This window comes from Carcharhinus amblyrhynchos, chromosome 8, assembly GCF_965287045.1.
Source record: "Carcharhinus amblyrhynchos chromosome 8, sCarAmb.v2.hapA, whole genome shotgun sequence".
Lineage (NCBI taxonomy): Eukaryota > Metazoa > Chordata > Chondrichthyes > Carcharhiniformes > Carcharhinidae > Carcharhinus > Carcharhinus amblyrhynchos.
The window spans coordinates 58947205-58968607 of record NC_137331.1 but is presented as its reverse complement, the minus strand read 5'-3'; the positions used below and the strand labels follow the sequence as shown (position 1 = coordinate 58968607).

The 21403-nt window shown below is 39.5% G+C and overlaps 1 protein-coding gene across 1 annotated transcript in view; it reads right to left on the bottom strand.

Annotated features, from left to right (window-relative positions):
* ppp1r42 (protein phosphatase 1, regulatory subunit 42) overlaps positions 1 to 17854 on the bottom strand; it is a 104991-nt gene extending 87137 nt beyond the window's left edge. The window contains exons 1-5 of the mRNA XM_080194889.1: positions 17496 to 17854; positions 12352 to 12571; positions 10620 to 10786; positions 7555 to 7693; positions 4883 to 4999 (exon numbers count right to left, since the gene is read on the bottom strand). Coding sequence (XP_080051015.1) covers positions 4883 to 4999; positions 7555 to 7693; positions 10620 to 10786; positions 12352 to 12483 — 555 coding nt within the window. The 5' untranslated portion in view covers positions 12484 to 12571; positions 17496 to 17854. The remainder of the gene's footprint in view (positions 1 to 4882; positions 5000 to 7554; positions 7694 to 10619; positions 10787 to 12351; positions 12572 to 17495) is intronic.
* Between the last annotated feature and the right edge of the window lie 3549 nt (positions 17855 to 21403).

Sequence of the window (21403 nt, the reverse complement as noted above, 5' to 3'; positions counted from 1 at the left end):
TTTCACATTTTGATATAATGGAAAGGAACTATGGGTCAAAGGGCCTTGTTTTGAGCTGTATACTTCTATGATTCTATTATTTATTGACACTTTGTATATGATTCAGAATCAAGAAAAGATTACTCTTTATTAAGCAGAGAAATTTACTTGGAATTGTAGCTCCTTTATTTACCCAGGTTGAGCCTGAACAGTCCAAGCCAACGTTCCTGGAAAAAGTTCCACACCTGCAGTTGAAGGAGGAAATTCTAGAAATTGCACATCTCTTCAAAGAGAGGATAGGTGACAAATGTGGAGTTCACCAGAATACCACTAAGGAAGGAGACCAGGATGCCAATCTGCCTGACTATTCTAGTCAGCGTACCAGTAACATTGAACAGTCTTCAGGCAAAGCAGGAATTTATTTGCCTAAAGACATATCAAGGACAGAAGCTCCCAGAATACCCAGTGAAACAATTGCAGAAAATAAATCTTACAGAGGAAAATCTAAATTACCACCTATTGATCTTGCACACATTTCAGTTGTACCAAGACGAGATGCAATAGAACTACAACCTAATCAGGTGGATTACTATCTCAAATTAGAAACAGAGGTGAAATCCTGCTCTATTCCAGTTATCGACGGATTGCTGAAGCTCTTTTGGTGTCAAAAGCTAGTGAAGAAACACACTGGTGTGAGAGCAGAATGTGCACATATTGCATGAACCCCTGTGGTACCAACAAATGAACCATCAACCCTACTTGAGAATAATCTTCATTCTTCAGTTTATCAATCTGATTCATTCATGAATGTGACCTTAGAATTAAACAGCACTTCGTTCCCGAGGCAGGAATCACTGAATGCACTTAAGCAGAAGATAGTTCTGCTTGACAATGGTCTTGCTGGATTGGAAAACTGCAGATCTGCTACAGCCCAACAAATACCAGGAGCAACTGACAAAGCCTTATTTCTTTCGGGAAGGAGAAACTGGTACCATAACGTCCAAAGGGAATTCAACAAAGAAAAGGTAGAAGAGAATGTGCAATCCTCAACTTTCCACAGCAAACCAGAAGCCTATTGATTTAACAATGTTCTAGGGAGAATATGGAGGGCATATATTCTGATTGCCCTTCAAGAGAACATAGTGGGAGAATGTCACCATCATCAAGACTCTGTGGAGATTGGACAGTTGTTCACTGAGGTAAGGATTGCATCATATGGAAGGGTAAGTAGTTTTACAGATTTCCTGGACTACATTTAATCTCTTTAAGGATGTGATGGAAATTTCTCAGTAGATTTTCTTTTATTGGCCCTGGGTTTTTCTTTATTTTGCCTCCTCCAGGTCATAACTGGGCAAGAAAAGAGGCTGGCACAGGAAAGACTAATAATGGGAATAGGGCAGGTAGGAAGAGCAGCTACAGAGCAGAGGGAAACCAGCCGTTGGAATACAGCAAAACTGGCAGTAGAGCACAGCAAGTCCAGCAGCAGGAACACAGTGAGACTGACAAGTTGAAAGAGCTCAGCGGTTCAGAGTGGAGTTAATGCATTGACGAAAAACGAAGTGTGATATCACAGGGAAGCAGATGTGATTGGTTGGTATGTATTTCCCTAGGACATTGGTCAAATTAGGACATTGGAAAATCAAAAAAAAACTTTGATCTGTAGGTAATTAAAATCTAAGGATTTTAGATAATAAAAGTAAAACATTTCAGTACACTTCATTGTAAAATGAAATAAAGTGACTTCAGCAGAAGAAAAGCTGATTGATGTGCAATTGTGCAATATTTATTTTATTGTCTAATTATTAGAATGATGGCAGGGCAGCTTGGACCTGTTTAGTTCAAATCCTATTCCTTGTAGGAATTTCAGCATGTTCTTTATGCCCTGCATTACCATCAGCTGCAGCAGGTCAAACTCCAGGTTTAGATCATACATATTTATTTCTATTTGATTTGTCACATGTATTGGAGAATATAGTGTTACAGTCAGAGCTAGGGTGTAGAGAAAGATCAACTTAATATAAAGTAGGTCTATTCAAAAGTCTGGCAGCAGCAGGGAAGAAACTGTCCTGGAGTCGGTTGAGGTTTTTCTAATTTCTTGATTTCCTCATCTACTTCACTCACAGGCACACCCTTCTGTCCATGACCACCAACTGAATCAGATGACTCTAGACTATGGGCTCCAACCACCTCCTGGAGCAAGTGTCTAAGTAACATCTCCCTCCCTGATGCACTGCAATGTCACTATCTCAGCCTCCAGTTCAATAGTTTGAGGAGCTTTAGCTCAGAGTCAGACACTGATTGCAGACATGTTTTACCCGCTTCACACTGGTGTCCAGGAATTCCAACATTCTAAAATTGCAACATATCACTTACCCTGCCATCTTTATTAAATGAATTTGTTATTTTTCTGAGTTAATTTCTAATTAATAAACCCTACTACACCTGATAAGCTTTGCTGCTTTTACTAAACAGTAATACTACTAAAACAATTTTTCAGTTATTAATAAATTACAAATTTTGAAAACATAAATGAGCAAAGTCAATGGATACTCACCAGATAATCGCCTATCTGCTTCTCTGTGACGTCACCCTCAATTTTTCTTTTAGAACTCTGGTTCTGAACTCTTCATCTCTGCACTGTCTTTTGAAGCGTTGCTGTTTCTCTTCCCAAGGTCACTCTTACTCTCTGCTACACTCTTCTGACATCCTTTTCCCTGAACCAAGAGATCACCCCTCACTGTGGTTGACAAGCATTCAATCGTTTCCAACCAATCTCCTGCACCTCTGCCCTCAACCCTTTCCCTCCATTCAAGAACCACAATAGGATCTCTTTAGTCCTCACTTTGCACCCCACTGGCCTCTACATTCAAAGGATCATCCTCTGCAATTTTAACCAATTCTGGCATAGTGCCACTACCAAACAACTACTCCACACTTCCTATCAACATTCCACAGGGGCTGCCACCCTCCAGGACACTCTGGTCCATTCTTCCATCATCCCCTGCTGCAGGGCTGAAGTTGGCAGACTTTAAGTGAAGGACTTTAAGGAGAAGCCCTGGTGATCCAGGAAGACAGTCAAAGATTGATAACTCTGTGGTTGGTGGTATTCAGCTTTGGAGCCCTTTGGAGCAGTGGGTCATCTGCTTAGTGTGGTGAAGAACTGAAATTGTGCTTAGGTGCATGGTTGGAAATCCAAGGAAACTGAACCTCAGGAGACGAGATTGAAAACCTATGTGATGGGCTGTCGTTGAAGCTGTACATGTTGGCGTGACATTTGGAGAGAATTCCCTGATTAGCGCTTTGAAGGAGAAGACTGGAATCCATTGTGAGAGAACAGAATTTCAGTGAGATTGCTTGACTGTGTTTACTGACCTCTGCGTGTGTTGTTGAAAAATCGATGGACTCTGAATTGGTCGCATCTGTCATTTTTGTGCAGTATGGTGTTTTTGACCACAGTTTGCCTGTTAATTCACATATACCTCATATTAACCCTGAACTTTAGAATATAAGATAGATATTCTAATTTGGTTTATTTTTCTGACCTTAAATAAAGTTTATTTTTGTTTGCCCAAAACCTGTGGAATCTTATGGCTTTATAATGTCTTGCATCTCAAACCTTATCTACTTCAAATAAAATGTTATTGGTCCCTAACCGGATCTCATCAAAACTTTAAGCTCATAACAAATTAGCGAGAAAATTGATGAGGGAAATGTGTTTGATGTGGTGTACGTAGATTACTTAGAGATATTTGCTAAAATGCTGCACGATAGACTTGTGAGGAAATTAGAGCTAATGGAATAAAAGGGATAGCAGCAACTTGAATATGAAATCCACAGAAAACAGGCAACAAGACAGAATTTTTTGTGGGACTGGAAAAAGATTTTAGTGGGGTGTCCAGGGGTAGGTGTTAGGACTCTTGCTCTTCTTGATATCAATTAATAACCGAGACTTTGGTGTATAAGGCACATTTGCAAAACTTGGATATATTATGAACAGTGAGAAGATTAAATGTCAAAAGGACATAGACAGGTTTGTGGAATGGGTGGAGAAGTGGCAGATGAAATTTAATGCAAGGAAGTGTGAAGTGATTCATTCTGATCAGAAAAATGAAAAGAGGCATAAAGTGAACATAAAATAAAGAACATAGTTCTAATTGGGGTTCAGAACTAGAGGGATACAAAGACATTAAAGACAGTGCAAAAAAGATTCAAGAGAATGATTCCAGGGATGAGGAATGTTGGTTAGGTAGACAGATGGAGAAGCTGGAGATGTTCTCCTGGGTGAAGAGTAAATTGAGAAGAGATTTGATAGAAGTATTCAAAATCATGAACGATCTGGACAGAATAAATGGGGAAAACCGTTCCCATTGGTGAAAAGGAGGGCCAGAGAACTCCAATTTAAGGTGTTTGTGAAAGAAACCCCAAAGTCTATACTCAGATAAACTTTTTTTTTAATGCAGTGAGTTGTTAGAGTCTGAAATGTACTGCCTCTGCCTGATAGAGGCAATTTCAATCATAGCTCTCAAAAGAAAACTGGGTAAACACCTGAAGGAAAATAAATTGCTGAGCTATGGGGAAAAGACAGGTGAGATGGAGTAGCTAAATTTTTCTTACAGAGAACTGGTACAGATTTAACACAGTCTCCTTCCATGGCGTGACCATTCGCTGATCATTTTCATATGTAGCATACTTTTTAAAAAGTAAAAGTAACTGCAGGCTGTTCAAACAATGTCATGGGATTCTTTTACAGCCACCTGAGGGCAGACAGGACCTGGGTTTAATGTCTTATCAGAAAGACAAAAAGTAATAGCATTCGCAAAGGTCCCATGGCAGCTTACCTTCCCACATTTGCAGCTGTGACAAAGACTTGCTTTAATTTTGTTTGTTTTTCAAATAAGATTACCTTTATATCTCGAATCTGATTGTCTTCTGCCATAAGCTGATTCAAGTTTTCAAGACAAGCCAACTCTTTTAACTCATCAATATTATTCTTCTTGATGTTCAAAACACACAGAGATTTCTGTAAATAAAAAATATTAACTGTAGATTTTTTAAAACAAAATTTCCTTACTTACTCTGAAATTATCGCTTGTTATCTATATTGATTCTGTTTTAATTGTCACAGTAATTGTCAACGTAGGCTAGTACAATCAAATCAATATTAATGATTTTACGATCAGTATTTCACGGAGAATAATGGATAGACCCATGACTATAACTATGCTGATCACATAGTGGACTATATAAATAAAACCTAAACGGTTCATAAAAACTTTGCTGGTAACTCTTAAAGCAGTCTGGAGATCATTCTCATTTATCAATTTTTTAAAAAGTAAAATATAGATAAAGTGCAGTTGCAAAATCACACTCCCCAGGGTGGAATTAAAGTAAGAATCTGAGAGTGGAAAACATGGTGGGCCGGTGAATAAATCAAGCGGGAGCCTAGATGTCAAAATCACGACAGCGAATCTCTTTCTTATGCCTCGTCCTCAGAAATATAGAATATTCCTAGGTCTTTTTGCCAGCTGGCTCTTTACTTCTTTCAGAATGAAAATAAACTCATTTTTTTTAACCTTGTAATTTTCCAAGCTCTGACTTGGATGAAGGAGGGGAGGGGATTGAGGGGAGAGAGCCTTGTGATATGATAAGCAGGTTTTCCATTTGATTATGAAACTCTTATCTTGCGTTTTCCTAATATTTTTATCAATATTTATCTTGGATCAAAATTGCGATAGAAAATAGGTGCCGGAGTGGGCCAATCGGCCCTGCGAGCCTGCATCACCATTCAATATGATCATGGTTAATTACGCACTCTCAGTATCCCACTCCCGCCTTTCCTCCTTAGCCTATAACAGGATGTGGACCTGTAACAAACAGGCCTGCAGAATCGCAGTCCATGACTGCAGTGTCAGTTTGAACAAATTGAGAAAGACAGAACTGAAAAATCTGTTAACCCATGTTACTTGGTGTTGGAATATAGAGACTAGGGGATTTTCACGATAACTTCATTACAGTGTTAATGTAAGCCTACTTAGAAACCATAAGCACCCTACAGTGCAGAAGGAGGCTGCACTGTAGGGTGGACCATTGGTCTGCATCGACAACAATCCACCCAGGCCCTATCCCCGTATGCCTACATATTTATCCGCTAACCTACTCTTCCTGGGACACTCAGAGGCAATTTAGCTTGGCCAATCAACCTGACCCGCACATCTATGGACTGAGAGGAGAAACCGGAGCACCTGGAGAAAACCCATGCAGGCACAGATACACTTCAGACAAACAGTGTCCCAAGCCAGAAATCGAATCCAGGTCCCTGGAGCTGTGAAGCAGCAGTGCTAACCACTATGCTACTTTGTCGCCTACTTGTGCCACTAATAAATAAAACTGATTTTCACCTAACTCCCAAAGATTGAAGTGACAGAACCAGAAGATGTATGAATAGGTCATCTGGTAAGATTTTCATTTGGGGAATAATATCCTGCATATAATGTGAAAAGATGCTAGAGGGAGATAACATACAAAAATAATAGGTTAAGGATTTATGGATTTATTTCAAATACAGTTATTTCCTAGTTGGGTTTACCAGCAAATTATGACATTACCACCTCTCTGATATATCTATGATAAAAGTTTTTTATAAACAAAAGTCCTTAGCATGGCCCTTAGAAAAACCAATGATCATCCAAAAATATTCGATCTGAACCAATGCATTTCCAGCATTTACTTAGAAATTAAAGCATTTCCTTTCAAATACATTCATTTTTTCTTTTAAAGTGTGAAAATTTGATTATGAAACAGACAGTTGTATAGCAAATATGAAGTTGGCAATGTGATAGGAATCAGAGAGCGGTTTTGTTTCAGATTGGAGAAAGTATAGATTGGGGTTCTCCAGGAGTTACTACTAGGATTTGTTTTTCTTGATCATTTAATAACCTACTGAAAGAGATATTCTTTCAATAAAGCTATTGTGTGTTAGATATTCTTTCAATAAACAGAACAGAAAGTGAAACTAAGATAGAAGCTTGTGAAACAGCCCAATGATTTTATGATCAAGTCTTTGACCTGCTCCTAAAGCAATCATGTAACATTTAAATACATAACATGAGGGATCTGCTATTGTGTGTTACTTTGAATCTTATGTGTGCATACCACATCTTATTCTTTTTGTGTAAAAATCATACCTCCTATCATAATTAGGACATCACACCTTGATCACACAGTGAATGTATTTAAATGAGGGGCTGCTCCTTCCCCTCTTCCCCCACCTAACCACCCCAAAAGCTCAGGTTTGCTTTCTTGGGCTTCCTGCATAGTTGAATACCACCGCAGGGGATAATCCAACCCACACAACCAAATGCCACTACCTCCAAACTCACTGCCAAAGAGGCATTAAATTCTACCCCATATTTTTATGAGTTTCTCATTTTGAGTTCAGGTTAAAATGTGAAGTTATTACACTTTAAATCCATCTATCATATGAAACAATGTTCTTTAAGCTATATTGTTTCACAATATCAAAGATCTATGTCATACCTAAGAAAGTTATCAAATGCAAGTATGACAACCATTTACCTTTAGAGATTGGAGAGTCCGAGGATCAAAGAGTAGCTTCTCTCCAAGAGGGAGGCGCTGATTCTCTACGTGCAATTCTCGGAGCTCTGTTAATCCCTCTAGCTCTTCCACTACAGAAATGCAATTGCCACCGAGATACCTACATGTAAAAGTGAATACATTCCTGTAAGCAGTACACATTGCAAAAAGGATTTCTCAGCTGTCCAAATACATTGAAAGCCCCAGAAAGAGAATTTTCACTACTCAAGTGGGTATCTCAAGTCAGCAAATTTCCCAACTTGATACAGCATCCTCCATTTAAAGAGCTCATTAGCCCTAATTTTCAGACCGGGGATAAGGGAGCGGGATAGAATTTGGTCCAGCCACCCTGGACACAGAATGAAGATGACAATGGGAGAGGGCGGCAGCCAAGGTGGGCTGTTGGAAGACCTGCCTCAGATCTCTGGGATTTTGTCCCAGTTGTTTTAGAGGATATTAGGCCCCCTACCCTCAAAAACTGCCACTCACCTACCCCTGCTGGGCCTTCCATGTCAACACATGCTGCCCCACCTACCCCCATATGCACTCTCATCCTCCCCATGGCTCCTCCACCATATCCTTCGCTCAACTCCATATTTTATCATTTCCTTCATGGCTCATCCATGGCAACTCATGTTCCCTACCTATCCACGATTGTCATTTACTTTGTGCCACCACATACCCCATGTCACCTCCATCACAATTGACCCAGTATCCACTATGGCAGATCTCAGATTAAGTTTTTAAAAAAACTTTAAACAATCTAATATGGCTCTCGCTCATATACACTTGATAATGAAAAACACTTCAATCATGAAACCCATTTAAAGCTTTTACATATTTTCAAGGGGTTAAACATAAGAACATAAGAAATAGGAGCAGGAGTAGGCCAACTAGCCCTTCGAGCCTGCCCTGCCATTCAATAAGATCATGGCTGATCTGTCGTGGCTCAGTTCCACATTCCCGCCCTCTCCCCATAACCCTTAATCCCCTCTCTTATCAAAAATCCATCAACCTGCGTCTTAAAAATATTTAGCGAGGTACCCTCCACAAGTATGACTTACATTAACACTGCAATGAAGTTACTGTGAAATTCCCCTAGTCATCACATTTGGCACCTGTTTGGGTCAACGCACCTAACCAGCACATCTTTCAGACTGTGAGAGGAAAGCAGAGCACCCAGAAGAAACCCACGCAGGCACCGGGAGAACATGCAAAGTCCACACAGTGACCCAAGTCAGGAATTGAACCTGAGTCCCTGGCATTGTGAGGCAGCAGTGCTGTGCCACCGTTCTGCATGCAAGTTGATGATACACAGCTCTACATACTCACCACCCCTTTCAACCATTTCTGGAGCTCAGTCAAGCATTCATAATGAAACCATCTGACAATTGTTTCAACAGGTGCAGATTTAACAGATGACCAGATATGTTTTTTATTCAAATACCTCATTGTGAATGTTTAGCTGAGCGTCAAGTCTGACTAAAACATTCAGACCATTAGGCAACTTTTACAGAATTGTGATTGACACTTTTATGAGGTTGTAAGAGGAACAGATTTTTCAAAAGAGATTTTCAAAACTTGTTTGCTTATTTTGTCTGTTTCAGGAGCATTTCAAAGACTTCCCAGTTTTATTATGTTGCTGACAGGTTCTTTACATAGTGGATATAGATAGAGTGTGTTTGAAGGATGTATGGGGGCATGGAAGGCACATGGGCGTAATATAAGAGGCTGTTGGAGCTATAGAGAGGCATATAATGAAGGGATATGAAGTGGACATGGGACTAGACAGATGGTGAAGAATGCTGGGATAGGTGTGAGGGCTGTGGAGCCTAACAACTATGTACAGGACTGGGATGATGTCCTAGCAAATTAAGGCAGGCTTCTAACAAGCCCATCTGGCCTTTGTTGCCATCTCATATCTGCTTCAGGAGGCAGCATTCCCAATTCTAGCCTGACACTAACTAATTTATTATTGCCACATACAATCGGATACAGTGAAAAGTATTGTTTCTTGCGTGCTATACAAAGCATACCATTCACAGATTACATACGGGAACAGAAAAGGAGAGGGTGCAGAATATAGTGTTACAGTCAGAGCTAGGGTGTTGAGCAGGACCAATTTAATATAAGGTAGGTCTATTCAAAGGTCTGATGGCAGCAGGGAAGAAGCTGTTCTTGAGTTGGTTGATACATGATCTCATACTTCAGTATCATTTTTCTGACAGAGGACGGTGGAAGAGAGTATGTCCAGAGTGCGTGATGTCCTTAATTATGCTGGCTGTTTTTCTGAGGCAGTGGGAAGTGTAGACGGAGTCAATGGATGGGAGGTTGGTTTGCATGATGGACTGAGCTATGTTCACAATTCTTTGTAGTTGCTTGCCGTCTTGGTCAGAATAGGAGCCATACCATCCATGATATACCTGGAAAGGATGCTTTCTATGGTGCATCTGTAAAAATTGATCAGAGTCATAGTGAACATGCTGAATTTCCTTAGCGTAAAATCTTGTGAAAGTTCTCTGACTTTTACAAATCAGGAAAACAATTGTTGGGAAATGGTTTAACACGTGGCTCCCAAATCCAAGGGGAAAATCCAGGCAAAAGTCTCAGTCGCTCCTTCCCCGCCTTCTCTCCACCAGTGCAAAATGGAGGAAGTTGAGGGAATGTTACACTGTCAGAGGTGCTAGCATCCAAATGAAACATTAAAAGGAAGTGCCTTCTGTCCTTTCAAATCCCATGTATTTTTGAAGACAACAAGCAGAGATATTGTGGTGTCCCAGCTAGCATTTCTTCGTCTACAATCAGTATTTGGTCATTTCTTTCAGTACTGTCAATAAAACCTGCTTCTGTGTAAACTGGTTTCAACATTTCCCCTTTTAATGCAATGACTGTACTTCAAAGATAATTAAATAGGACATGTCAAGGTGATTAAAGGCACCATATATATGCAAATTATTTCTTACTTGAGCTACTGGTACAACCCATTATTCTCATTACATTTTTGCTTTCAAATTCCACTTTAAAAATAAAAGTCACGATTAACTTACAATTTAGAAAGGTTTTGTAATGAGGACAGATTTGCAATGTGTGTTATATTATTATTCTGCAGGTACAGATGGGTGAGATTAAAGGCAAAGTCTAAATTATGAATCTGTGAGATGTTGTTGTCATATAAATATATGACAGACAGGTTCTTGCATATAGAGAGGTCGTCCTGAAATAAAAGAAAAAGCGTAGCTTTAGAAAAAAAAACTTAACACATATAAACCGTATTTTCATTTTTAATCACATCACTGTGGAAATTAGAAGCTGCTATCTATTGCAGGTAGAGAATCAGCACCTCCCTCTTGGAGAGGATTGACTCTTTGATCCTCAGACTCTCCAATCTCTAAACATAAGTGGTTGTTGCATTTGCATTTGATAACTTTCTTAGGTACGTCATAGGTCTTTGACGTTGTGAAACAATGTAGCTTAAAAGACATTGTTTCATATGAAGCACCATAATTCAGCAGGCCATCAGGTTTCCTGCCAGCAGTGAACAGGACTGGTGAATAGGTGAATCCCTCAAATAATATGGAAGAAAGTTAACAGCCATTTGGACAAGCAGGGACTAATAAAGAAGAACCGGCATGGATCTGTGAAGGACAAGTATCTATGATACTTCTATGATTCTCTGACAAATTGCATTTGACCAATATGATTTCAGATTTTGATAAAAAAAGAGAAGGCGGGTGAGGGCAATGTGGCAAATCTGTTTATAGTCTTTCAAAATGTGTTTAATAAAATTCCAGATAATAATTTTGCTAGCAAATTGAAGCCAATAGGATAAAAAACAAAAAAAACCATAGAAAGGTTGTGGCACAAGAAGAGGCCATTCAGCCCATTGTGTCTCTGCTGGCTAAAATGGGCAGTAGCAGCATCAATACAAAATTAGCTTAGCGATGGGAAACAGAGTTATGGTAAATAATTTTTTTTTAGACAGGAGAGAGGAATACAGTGCTCTTCCCCTAGGTTTAGTTCTAGGAACACTGCTGTTTTTTATACTGTATTTATTAATGGCTTGGACTTGGGTGTAAAAAGAATTTCAAAATTAGAAGATGACACATACTTGGAAGTGCAATAAACAGTAAGTAAGGTGTTAAGTTACTTCAAAGGGACATGGACAGACTGACAGGAATGGACAGACAAATGGCATTGCAGTGTGAAGTAAAATATTTGCTGGGAAGAAAGTGAAGAGATAACAGCTAAATGATCCAATTTAAAGAACAGACATGTGAGGGTGATTAACAATGCAGATAATAAAGCATGTGGGATCCTGGGCTCTATAAATTGAGGCATAAAGCACAAAAACTGGATCGTAATGCTAAATCTACATAAAACACTAGTTCAGGCCCAATTAGCACATTTTGTCCATTTCTGGGCACCAAACTTTAGGAATTATGTAATAGTTTTGGAGTGATTACAGAAGGCACTTAATAGAATGGTTCCAAGAATGAGGGTTACACCTACACAGATAGGCTGAAGAAGTTGAGGTTGTTCTCCTGACAGCACAGAAAGCTAAAAGACTGATAGAAATGTTTAAAATTTGGAAGAGATTGGATAGAACATATAAACTGTTTCCAATGGCTGAACAGCTGTGAAGCAGAGGACAGAGCAAGCATGGGGCAATGAGTGAGATGGCATAGAAACATTTAAATCCCTAGGATATATTTTAAAGCGTTATATAAGCAGCAAAAATCAGGGACCATGACTTGGCTTCAATCAATTAAATGAACTTACGATTTCATCAATATTCTTGCTTGAAAAATTTAGATGAGTCAGTTTTTTTAGGTATTGTTCCAATGGCTCATCTCTTCTGTTCTTTACATGGACACTACTTTTAGCAATTAGATCCACTGTAAGTCGGCCCATAATGTAACAGAACTTGATTTAAAGATATTTCACGTGATGTTGCTTGCCTTTGAGAGCTTGGCTATTTCCAGAAAATAACTAAATTAACCTGTGGAATGAATTTAAGAGGCAGTTACACAAATAAAAATATATCAGGATACAAGTAACATAGTAAGGTTGATTTAGTTTATCCACCATAAAACCAATGGGTGCCACAGGTGAAAGGAACGTTTCAGTAGTCAGTGGGGAAATTGTTCTTTGTCGAGGTTACTTCTCATTACATGAGTTTAATGACCAATGAAAAACACACGTCTATCACTGTCAGCTTGTTGATTAAGGGTTTGAAAGTACTTTAAAAACACAGATTTTTGGATTCATATGATGCATTGCAATGTTAACCTATAAATGCAAATTATAATAATTGTACACTGAATGCTACTATGCTGCTTTATTGCTGTTTTCCTTTGGTTGACTAACATGAATAGGTTAACGTGCACGTATTAAAATAGGGTCATATTGAAAAATAGTTTGGGAAGCAGCATAAGACATTCAGGGGTCCTGAGGTTTCACATTCTAATGCAATATCTGAGATTGAGAGAGGAGGGAATTGCGCATTGATTCAAGTGTTATGGTTTCAAGTAAAACAATTATTACCCATCATCCCAGGGTCCACAGAAACTGATAAATCGATAGTTTTGAGTCTAACATGTTTTTAAACACAACACGCAAAGAAACAAGGGCGTGGACTTTAAAAAGGGTTGGAACCACCACTGACTGGGCTGGCAGAGTAACAAAGGATATAATTGCTAGACTGGGCTTATGTCGGATGGTGAGAAAAGTAACACAAGGGGGGAGCCATCCACTTTAACTCATGTTCAAATCTACAGAAAACAGGCTATGTATGTCATCAAAAGTGCCAATAAGTCACCCTCCACTCACTGGTGCTAAAGTTACACTCCGCCATTTGGCTACAGACTCCTTCATAACCTGGAGATGAAGCCAGAGGAAAGGCAAAAGTAGCCACCTTAAAATACCCACTACCTTTGATTGAGGATTTTTTGACAACCTTTCAAGGGGGCAGAAATTCAACAAAACTGACCTATTGCAGGCCTACCTGCAAATGAATCACAATGCCTGCTCACTGTTATAATACACAAAGGCCTATTCCACTATACCTTTTGTATAATGTCAGCACCTGCTTTGTTCCAACTGTCCAAAGACCAGATTTTAAGCAGTCTACAGGGGGTACAATATTACCTTGACAACATATTGATCACTGGTATCAACGAACAGGAACACTTATGTAGCCTAGAAGCCACACTGAAATACTTTCAGATGCAAGGTCTTCATGTCAGGAAAGAGGACTGTGACTTCTTTCAAATGTCAATACAATATGCTTGATAGCAAGGGTTTACATAAGGCACCTAAGAAGATGGAAGCTATATGGAAGCCCCAAAACCAAAGAATTTAACACAGTTAAGATCATTCCGAGGATTAATTATGCAAAATTAGTTCCGAATCGACAATCCTGCTGAAACAATTGCATAATTTGTTGTGCATTGTAGAGGGGGATATGAAATTAGCTAGAATAGTAAGTAAAAAGTTGAAATGATTTTTACTCAAAGTTGGATATTAACGTTATTTTAATCATTATGTGAATGCATTTAACTGAAGTGAAACTATATGTTATGACTCTGTATGTGAAGTTATTCAACTGAGAAGCCATTTTTTTAATAATATGCATCAGCTACAATTTAATATATCTGTGAAATACAGAAGCAGCAGTTATGGACCTTGGATGTTCAAGATCTGCTTAACAAGTAACATAATGTTTCAATATAAGAACAAACAATACAACATTGAATTTGGAATATTTGATTATGTGTGCATGTTATAACTGGTAATGAAAAGTTTTATGGGTTGTAGTAATTTTAAACTTAATATTCTTAAAATGAATCATCATTTTAAATGTGGAAAGTTTAATGTTTAGAAAGAATGTAGTAATGCGATGTAAACATTTTTAAATCCCAGTTCCAGTCAAGAAATGTGAATTATGCAGAAAACTACAAATTCAGAAACTCATAACTTAGTTAGTAAAAAAATACAATGCTTCAAATTAGGCACAGTTAAGAAACACATTAAATTTAGAACAATGGGACACATGTTGTCCAGGCATGTAATAGTGTCAATCTTCAGGGCCCGAAGTTAGCACTGTCTATGCCTTGGCGACATGCCACCGATAAGGCAGACAAGGAGTAGCATCCCTAGAAACAAAGCATAAAGGAAATGGATTAATGCCAATAGGTGGGAATCAGATATTGGGATGGACCAGTAATATTTCACTATGTCGGGTGGCATATTGTAATTGACTGAGACAGTTGACATGATAAAGACTGATATTTTTACATGCAATGAAATTATATAATTGAACTAATTAGTAGGGAGGGAAGGCTTAGATCAGAAAGAAGGATATAATTGTATTGAATTTTGGCACAAAGATGAGATCTTTGGAAGGCTTATGGTACTCTGTACTGCTTGACAATCTGAAGATCTCCCTTTGGCCGTTGTTTCATGTTCTTGTCTGTCTATATTAGTTCTATGTTTTACTAAATCTTGGTATGCATTAAAATAGCAAGATTTTGCCTTTGAGAGATTTAACTTTTCAAATTACTTAGTTTTTCCAAGGAATCAGTCCACCCACTTCATGCACACAAAAAGCAATAAATACTAGATACGGAAAAGCAGATCTATCAACTGAAGAAGCCCTAAAGAAGTCAGAAATGTTGGTATATGTCAAACTGAAATTACCACTACAACTTGCTTGTAATGCATCACCATGCGGAGTTGCAGCAGTAGCGTTACAAAGACTAAGGAAGACCAACAGCTTTTGCGTTACTTGCCTTAACAAGTGCAGAAGGAAATTGCTCCCATTCGGAGGAGGCACTGATTATTATCTTTGGTGTGTGGACATTTTCCCCAATACCTCTATGCTTGTCATTTTACATTGCTGACAGACCATTATCCCTTAACAACTATTTTTGGGCCACATAAATGTATTCCATCCCTCGCTGCAAGTAGACTTCAACAATGGTCTTTAATATTATCAGCATATTCCTATGCGACTCAGCATTGCCAGTCAAAGGCCCATGCCAATGCTGATAATTTCAGCCATTTGCCTTTGCCTGCTGATCAAGTACCACCCAGTAGTGTTTCCAATATCTTCTATTTTTCACAGATTAAATATTCCCCAGTGATTGAAGCTCAGGTCCAATGACAGACCATAAATAATTATGTGATGGGGAAGGTACTGGAAATGGTGTAAAAGGAATAATGGTGGCAACGCATCCCAAATTAAAGACATATGCTTTCAGAAAACTCAAGTTGGCAGTACAGGGAAGAGGCCTGATATGGGAAAATGACCTGATATGGGGAAAAGGTAATAATTACTCCAAACTTGCGACAAAGAGTTTTGGAACTCCAAGGTATCATTTGAATAAAACAATTTGCGACAAGCCACTTCTAGTAGCCAAGAACTGATGCCCAGATTAAGGAAAAAGCAGGGCTGTGCCAGTCATATACATGAGTGAGGAACGCACCATTATTATCCCAATTGCATCCAGGGAAGTGGCCTAAATGCCCTAGCAACATCTACACATTAACTTTGTAGGTCCATACAAAAGGCACATATCCATGGTTGTCGTAGATGCACACACCAAGTGGCCTGAAATTGTCCTAATGAAGTCAGCAACTGTGGAACAAATGATCAAAAAGCTCAATGAGATTATTTCCAAAGCTGGGAAAGAAGAACCAATTGTGAGTTATAATGGACCACAATGTACAGCTCAGGAATTTGAAGACTATCTAAAGATGAGTGGTAAGCAATATAAAAAATCAACACCATACCACCCATTCACAAATGGATTAGCCGAAAGGTTTTCCCAGTCCCCGAAGCATTCACTGAAAGCCTCAAATGACCAAGATTCATTAAATCACCATCTAAATAATGTCCTGGCAACATATCACAACACCACACACATGTCCAAAGTTCCCTAGCTTTCCTACTGCTGAAGAGCAAGCTGAGGACAACACTTGATCTACTTTTACCACAGGAGACATCCAGATAGTTGAACATAATCCATGGTTGCAACTCTTAAAAACAGCAGTAATCAAGCAGACGCAGCATGGATTCATGAAGGGAAAGTCGTGTTTGACGAATTTACTGGATTTTTATGAAGATGTAACAAGTGCGGTTGACAGAGGGGAACTGGTAGATGTGATGTTTTAGATTTCCAGAAGGCGTTCGATAAGGTGTCTTACAAAAGGTTGTTGCATAAGATTAAGGTACACGGAGTTGGAGTAAAGTGTTAGCGTGGATTGAGGATTGGCTATCTAACAAGACGTGGATGTGCCGGTGTTGGACTGGGATAAACACAGTAAAAAGTCTGACAACACCAGGTTTAAGTCCAACCAATTTATTTGATAGTACACTCACTAGCTTTCGGGTTAGTCCCTTCGTCAGGTGAATGGAGAGTTCTGGCCTCAGACAGAGCGTATAAAGCACAGACAGTTTACAGATTACTGATTAGAATGCAAATCTTTACACCTAACCTGCTGTTCAAGTCTTAAAGTGGCCGACAATCTGAGCAGAGACTGATAGCCAAGTTCCGCACACATGAGGACGGTCTCAACAAAGATCTTGGGTTCATGTCACACTATCTGTAACCCCCGTGACTTGCCTGGGTTTGCAAAACCTCACTTACTGTACTGTCTGGAGACAATACACATCTCTTTAACCTATGATCAGTGCTCCTTCCACTGATGGGGGGATGGAGGAGGAGGAGGAGGATGGAGGAGGAGGAGGGGGGAGGAGGCGGAGGAGAGGTGGGAGGAGGGGTAGGAGAAGGAGAGGGGGTGGGGGAGAAGTGTGGCGGGGGGGGGGGGTGGGGGGAGAGGGGTGGAAAGGGGGGGAGGAGGGAGGTAGCTGCTGGGAACGGGTGACGCCCTGAGGGCACATCAAGATCCCATCAACATACCCGGCTGCCGGTGCCAAGCTGCTTGAGGCGGTTTCACAGAATTTGCCCGGAGGCGGTTTTACTTCTTGCAATACTTTCATAACAGGAGGCCGAAAGTGAAGAAACTACCAGTTGTGGATACATGCCTTCTTGGCCACTTCCACCGAACATTGGAGCTGTTCGTTAGCCAGATCAGGGAAAGGACTCGCGCCGTCCTGACTTAAAACAAATTGAATAAAAGATTGAACGTTCACTTTAACAAAAAGGTAAAAAATAGCGTTTCAGTTTGCTTTTCCCTTTGCCAACAGTAGCGTTGGAAAGCTGCTGGATGCCGCGGCCGTTTCGAACGCCGGCTGTTTGAAAGTTCGTGGCCGACGCATCGGCGGTTGCTATGGAAACGGGTACCACCATTTTGTTTTCAGGCGAAGCGCCATGTCCTGAAAATCCTTCAACTTCATTTGCCTCAGGGTTACACCAGAAAGAGAATGAAATGTCAAGTAGCGGTAATTTTGAATACTACAAGTACACAGCATCATTCTAATAAGACCTATGCTAACTACAAATAATAGTTTTCACCTTCTCGCACTACTCACTTCATTCACCGTTGACCTAGGACAGTAGAAGTGAATGAACAACAATAAATGCGTTCTTATTTCCAAAACCTGTAACACTGGGAATCAAAGGAAGCAATTAAGCAATAATTGTTGGCAAGGCATACAGTGAGGTGGTCCGGGGACACTATGAGGACATTGTTTTATTAATGATGGATTCTCCTAACTATTGCTTGATTGGTATTCGGCAAAAAGACAAATTATTCGCCGCTTTGTTTAATGTCGTCTGCATATATGATATTAAGTCTAGTCTTGATGTTCAGGCTGCAAATCAAGACTAAAGCTTAAAACGAAGTCATTGGAGTGGTTGCGGCACCGACTTTGCGGAATGCTCGTTTATCCTGTCGTCTCCTCAAATGCTGAGAGTGTTTGGTGATCAAGACGTTTAGACATGGACACCAGTTTTGCAATGTAATGGGAATTAATCTAGAGGCTCCAAGATTGCTTTCAAAATCGTGTATCAATGATGCGAGTTCTGATTCTCAGCTTGCTGTAGAATACTGCCTTTGATATGCGGGAATCCTCCATGCGAACCACATAACCAATATAGCGAAGCTGAGCTCTCCGTACCAAGTCATCATCAGCACAGTGCAAGAATTTGGTGTTAGGGATTTTGACCTGCCACTTTATAGGTTAGCTAGATCTTAAACAGCGAAGTTGTTTCATCACTGAATTACTTAATTGTTATGGCGCAGTAGGAGGCCATTTGGCTCATGTTTTCACCAGCCTTAGAAGAGGCCAAACGAGCATCTTAATGCATCCCTTGCCTTTTCTCCATAACCCTGCACATTGTTTCTGTTCAGGTATCATCTAATGATCCCTTGAATGCCCCAGTTTAACATGTCTCCACTACACTTCCAGGCAGTACATTCTAAACCTGAACCACTCATGTGAAAAAGTTTTTTCTCATATCACATTTGCCTATTTTGCAAATCACTTTAAATCTTTGCACTGTTGTTCTTAATCCCTTTATCCACAGGAACAGTTTATCTCTGTCCAGCCTCTTCATGATTTTGAACATCTGTATCAAATCTCCTCTTAGCTTTCTTCTCCCCATGGGGAACAGCCCCAGTCGCACCAATCTGTCCTCATAATTGAAGTTTCTCAACCATTCTTGTAAACATTGTTTTATGTGACATCAGTAGGTTGTCATGCTGACTTGGGTGCACCAGATACAATTTAAATATCTGCAGATGACACAAATTTGAAAGTATTATGTCCTGTGAAGATAGTGATAGTCTTCAAGAGGATATAAACAGGTTGGTGGAATGGGTAGATATATAGCAGATGAAATATAATGCAGAAAAATGTGAAGTGATATATTTTGGCAGTAAGAATGAAGCAAGGCGATATAAAATAAAAGATGAAATTTAAAAGGGGTACAAATGCAAAGGATTATTGGATTAAATGCAGGGATCATTGAAAATGGCAGGCAGTTTCTGAAATTGGTTAAAAGGGCATAAGGATCCTGGGCTTTATAAATGAAGTCTTACAATACAAGGGCAAGTAAGTTGAGAAACAGAGCACTCATTTAAAGTGAATGGCAAAAGAACATCAACATGAAGGAAAAAAAAATATAGCAAGTGGTTAGGATCTGAAACACACTGCCTGGGAGTATATGACAAAGTAACCAGTTCATATTTGATTTGATTTATTATTGTCACCTGTATTAACATATAGTGAAAAGTATTGTTTCTTGCATGCTATGCTACAGACAAAGCATACCATTCATAGAGAAGGAAATGAGACAGTGCCAAATTGTAGTGTTACAGTCATAACTAGGGTGTAGAGAAAAATCAACTTAATGTGAGGTAGGTCCATTCAAAAATCTGACAGCAGCAGGGAAGAAGCTGTTCTTGAGTCGGTGACCTCAGACTTTTGTATCTTTTTCCCGACAGAAGAAGGTGGAAGAGAGAATGTCTAGGGTAGGAGGGGCCCTTAATTATGCTGGCTGCTTTGCCAAGGCAGCGGGAAGTGTAGACAGAGTCAACGGATGGGAGGCTGGTTTATGTGTTGAATTGGGCTACATTTATGAGCTTTTGTAATTCCTTGTCGTCTTGGGCAGAGCAGGAGCCATACCAAGCTGTGATACAACCAGAAAGAATGCTTTCTATGGTGCATCTGTAAAGGTTGCCAAATTTCCTTAGTCTTCTGAGAAAGTAGAGGCGTTGGTGTGCTTTCTTAACTATAATGTTAGCATGGGGGCACCAACACAGGTTATTGGTGATTTGGACACCTAAAAACTTGAAGCTTTTGACCCTTTCTACTTTGTTCCTGTTTATTTAGACAGGGGCATGTTCTCCTTTACGGTTCCTGAAGTCGATGACAATCTCCTTCATTTTGTTGACAATCTCCTTCATCTATGGTTATAGTACACGGTCATATAAATTTTGGAAATATTGCTAACTACAAGCATAAATAATTTAATAGAGTGACAATGTAATGCTGTTAATTTGCTAGTTATCTCAGAAATCATAGTGTTATGATCCCAGCTGATGTTACTACTGGACAAGTCAGATCCCACAGTGGAACCCAGCTTCAGAGATCTGAACTTTTATTTCTCCTTTAGAAATGTGGCAGGCGGCTACTGAACAAAGTCACAGGAGTTAGCTGATAAACTTATAACAAAAGAGTAAAATATTTATTAAACAAAAAAAGATTAACTAAAATACACTACAGCAGGATATAGATAGGCTGGAAAATTGGGCAGAGAAATGGCAGATGGAATTTAATCCATCCAAAGGTGATAAAGAAAGGAAAGATAGAGTATGAAGCTAAACTATCACTAAATATAAAAAATGACAGTAAAAGTTTTTACAAATATATAAAGAAGAAGGGACAGGCTAGAGTGAATGTTGGATCCTTGGAGGATGAGAGGGGGGATTTAGCAGTCGGCGACGAGGAAATGGCTGAGGCTTTAAATAAGTTTTTTGCCTCGGTCTTCACGGAGGAGGACACGAATAGTTTGCCGGATATTAAAGATAGAAGGATGGTAGGACATGAGGTCCTTAATGCGATTACTGTCAGTAGAGAGGTAGTGCTTGATAGACTAATGGGACTGAAGGTATATAAGTCCCCGGGACCGATGGAATGCATCTCAGGGTTCTGAAAGAAATGGCAGAGGTGATAGCAGATGCCTTAGTAATTATTTATCAAAATTCGCTGGACTCCGGGGAAGTGCCAGAAGATTGGAAAATGGCTAATGTTACGCTGCTGTTTAAAAAGGTAGCAGACAAAAGGCAGGGAATTATAGGCCAGTTAGTTTAACGTCTGTAGTTGGAAAAATGCTAGAATCCTCAAAGTCATCAAAGAAGAAAT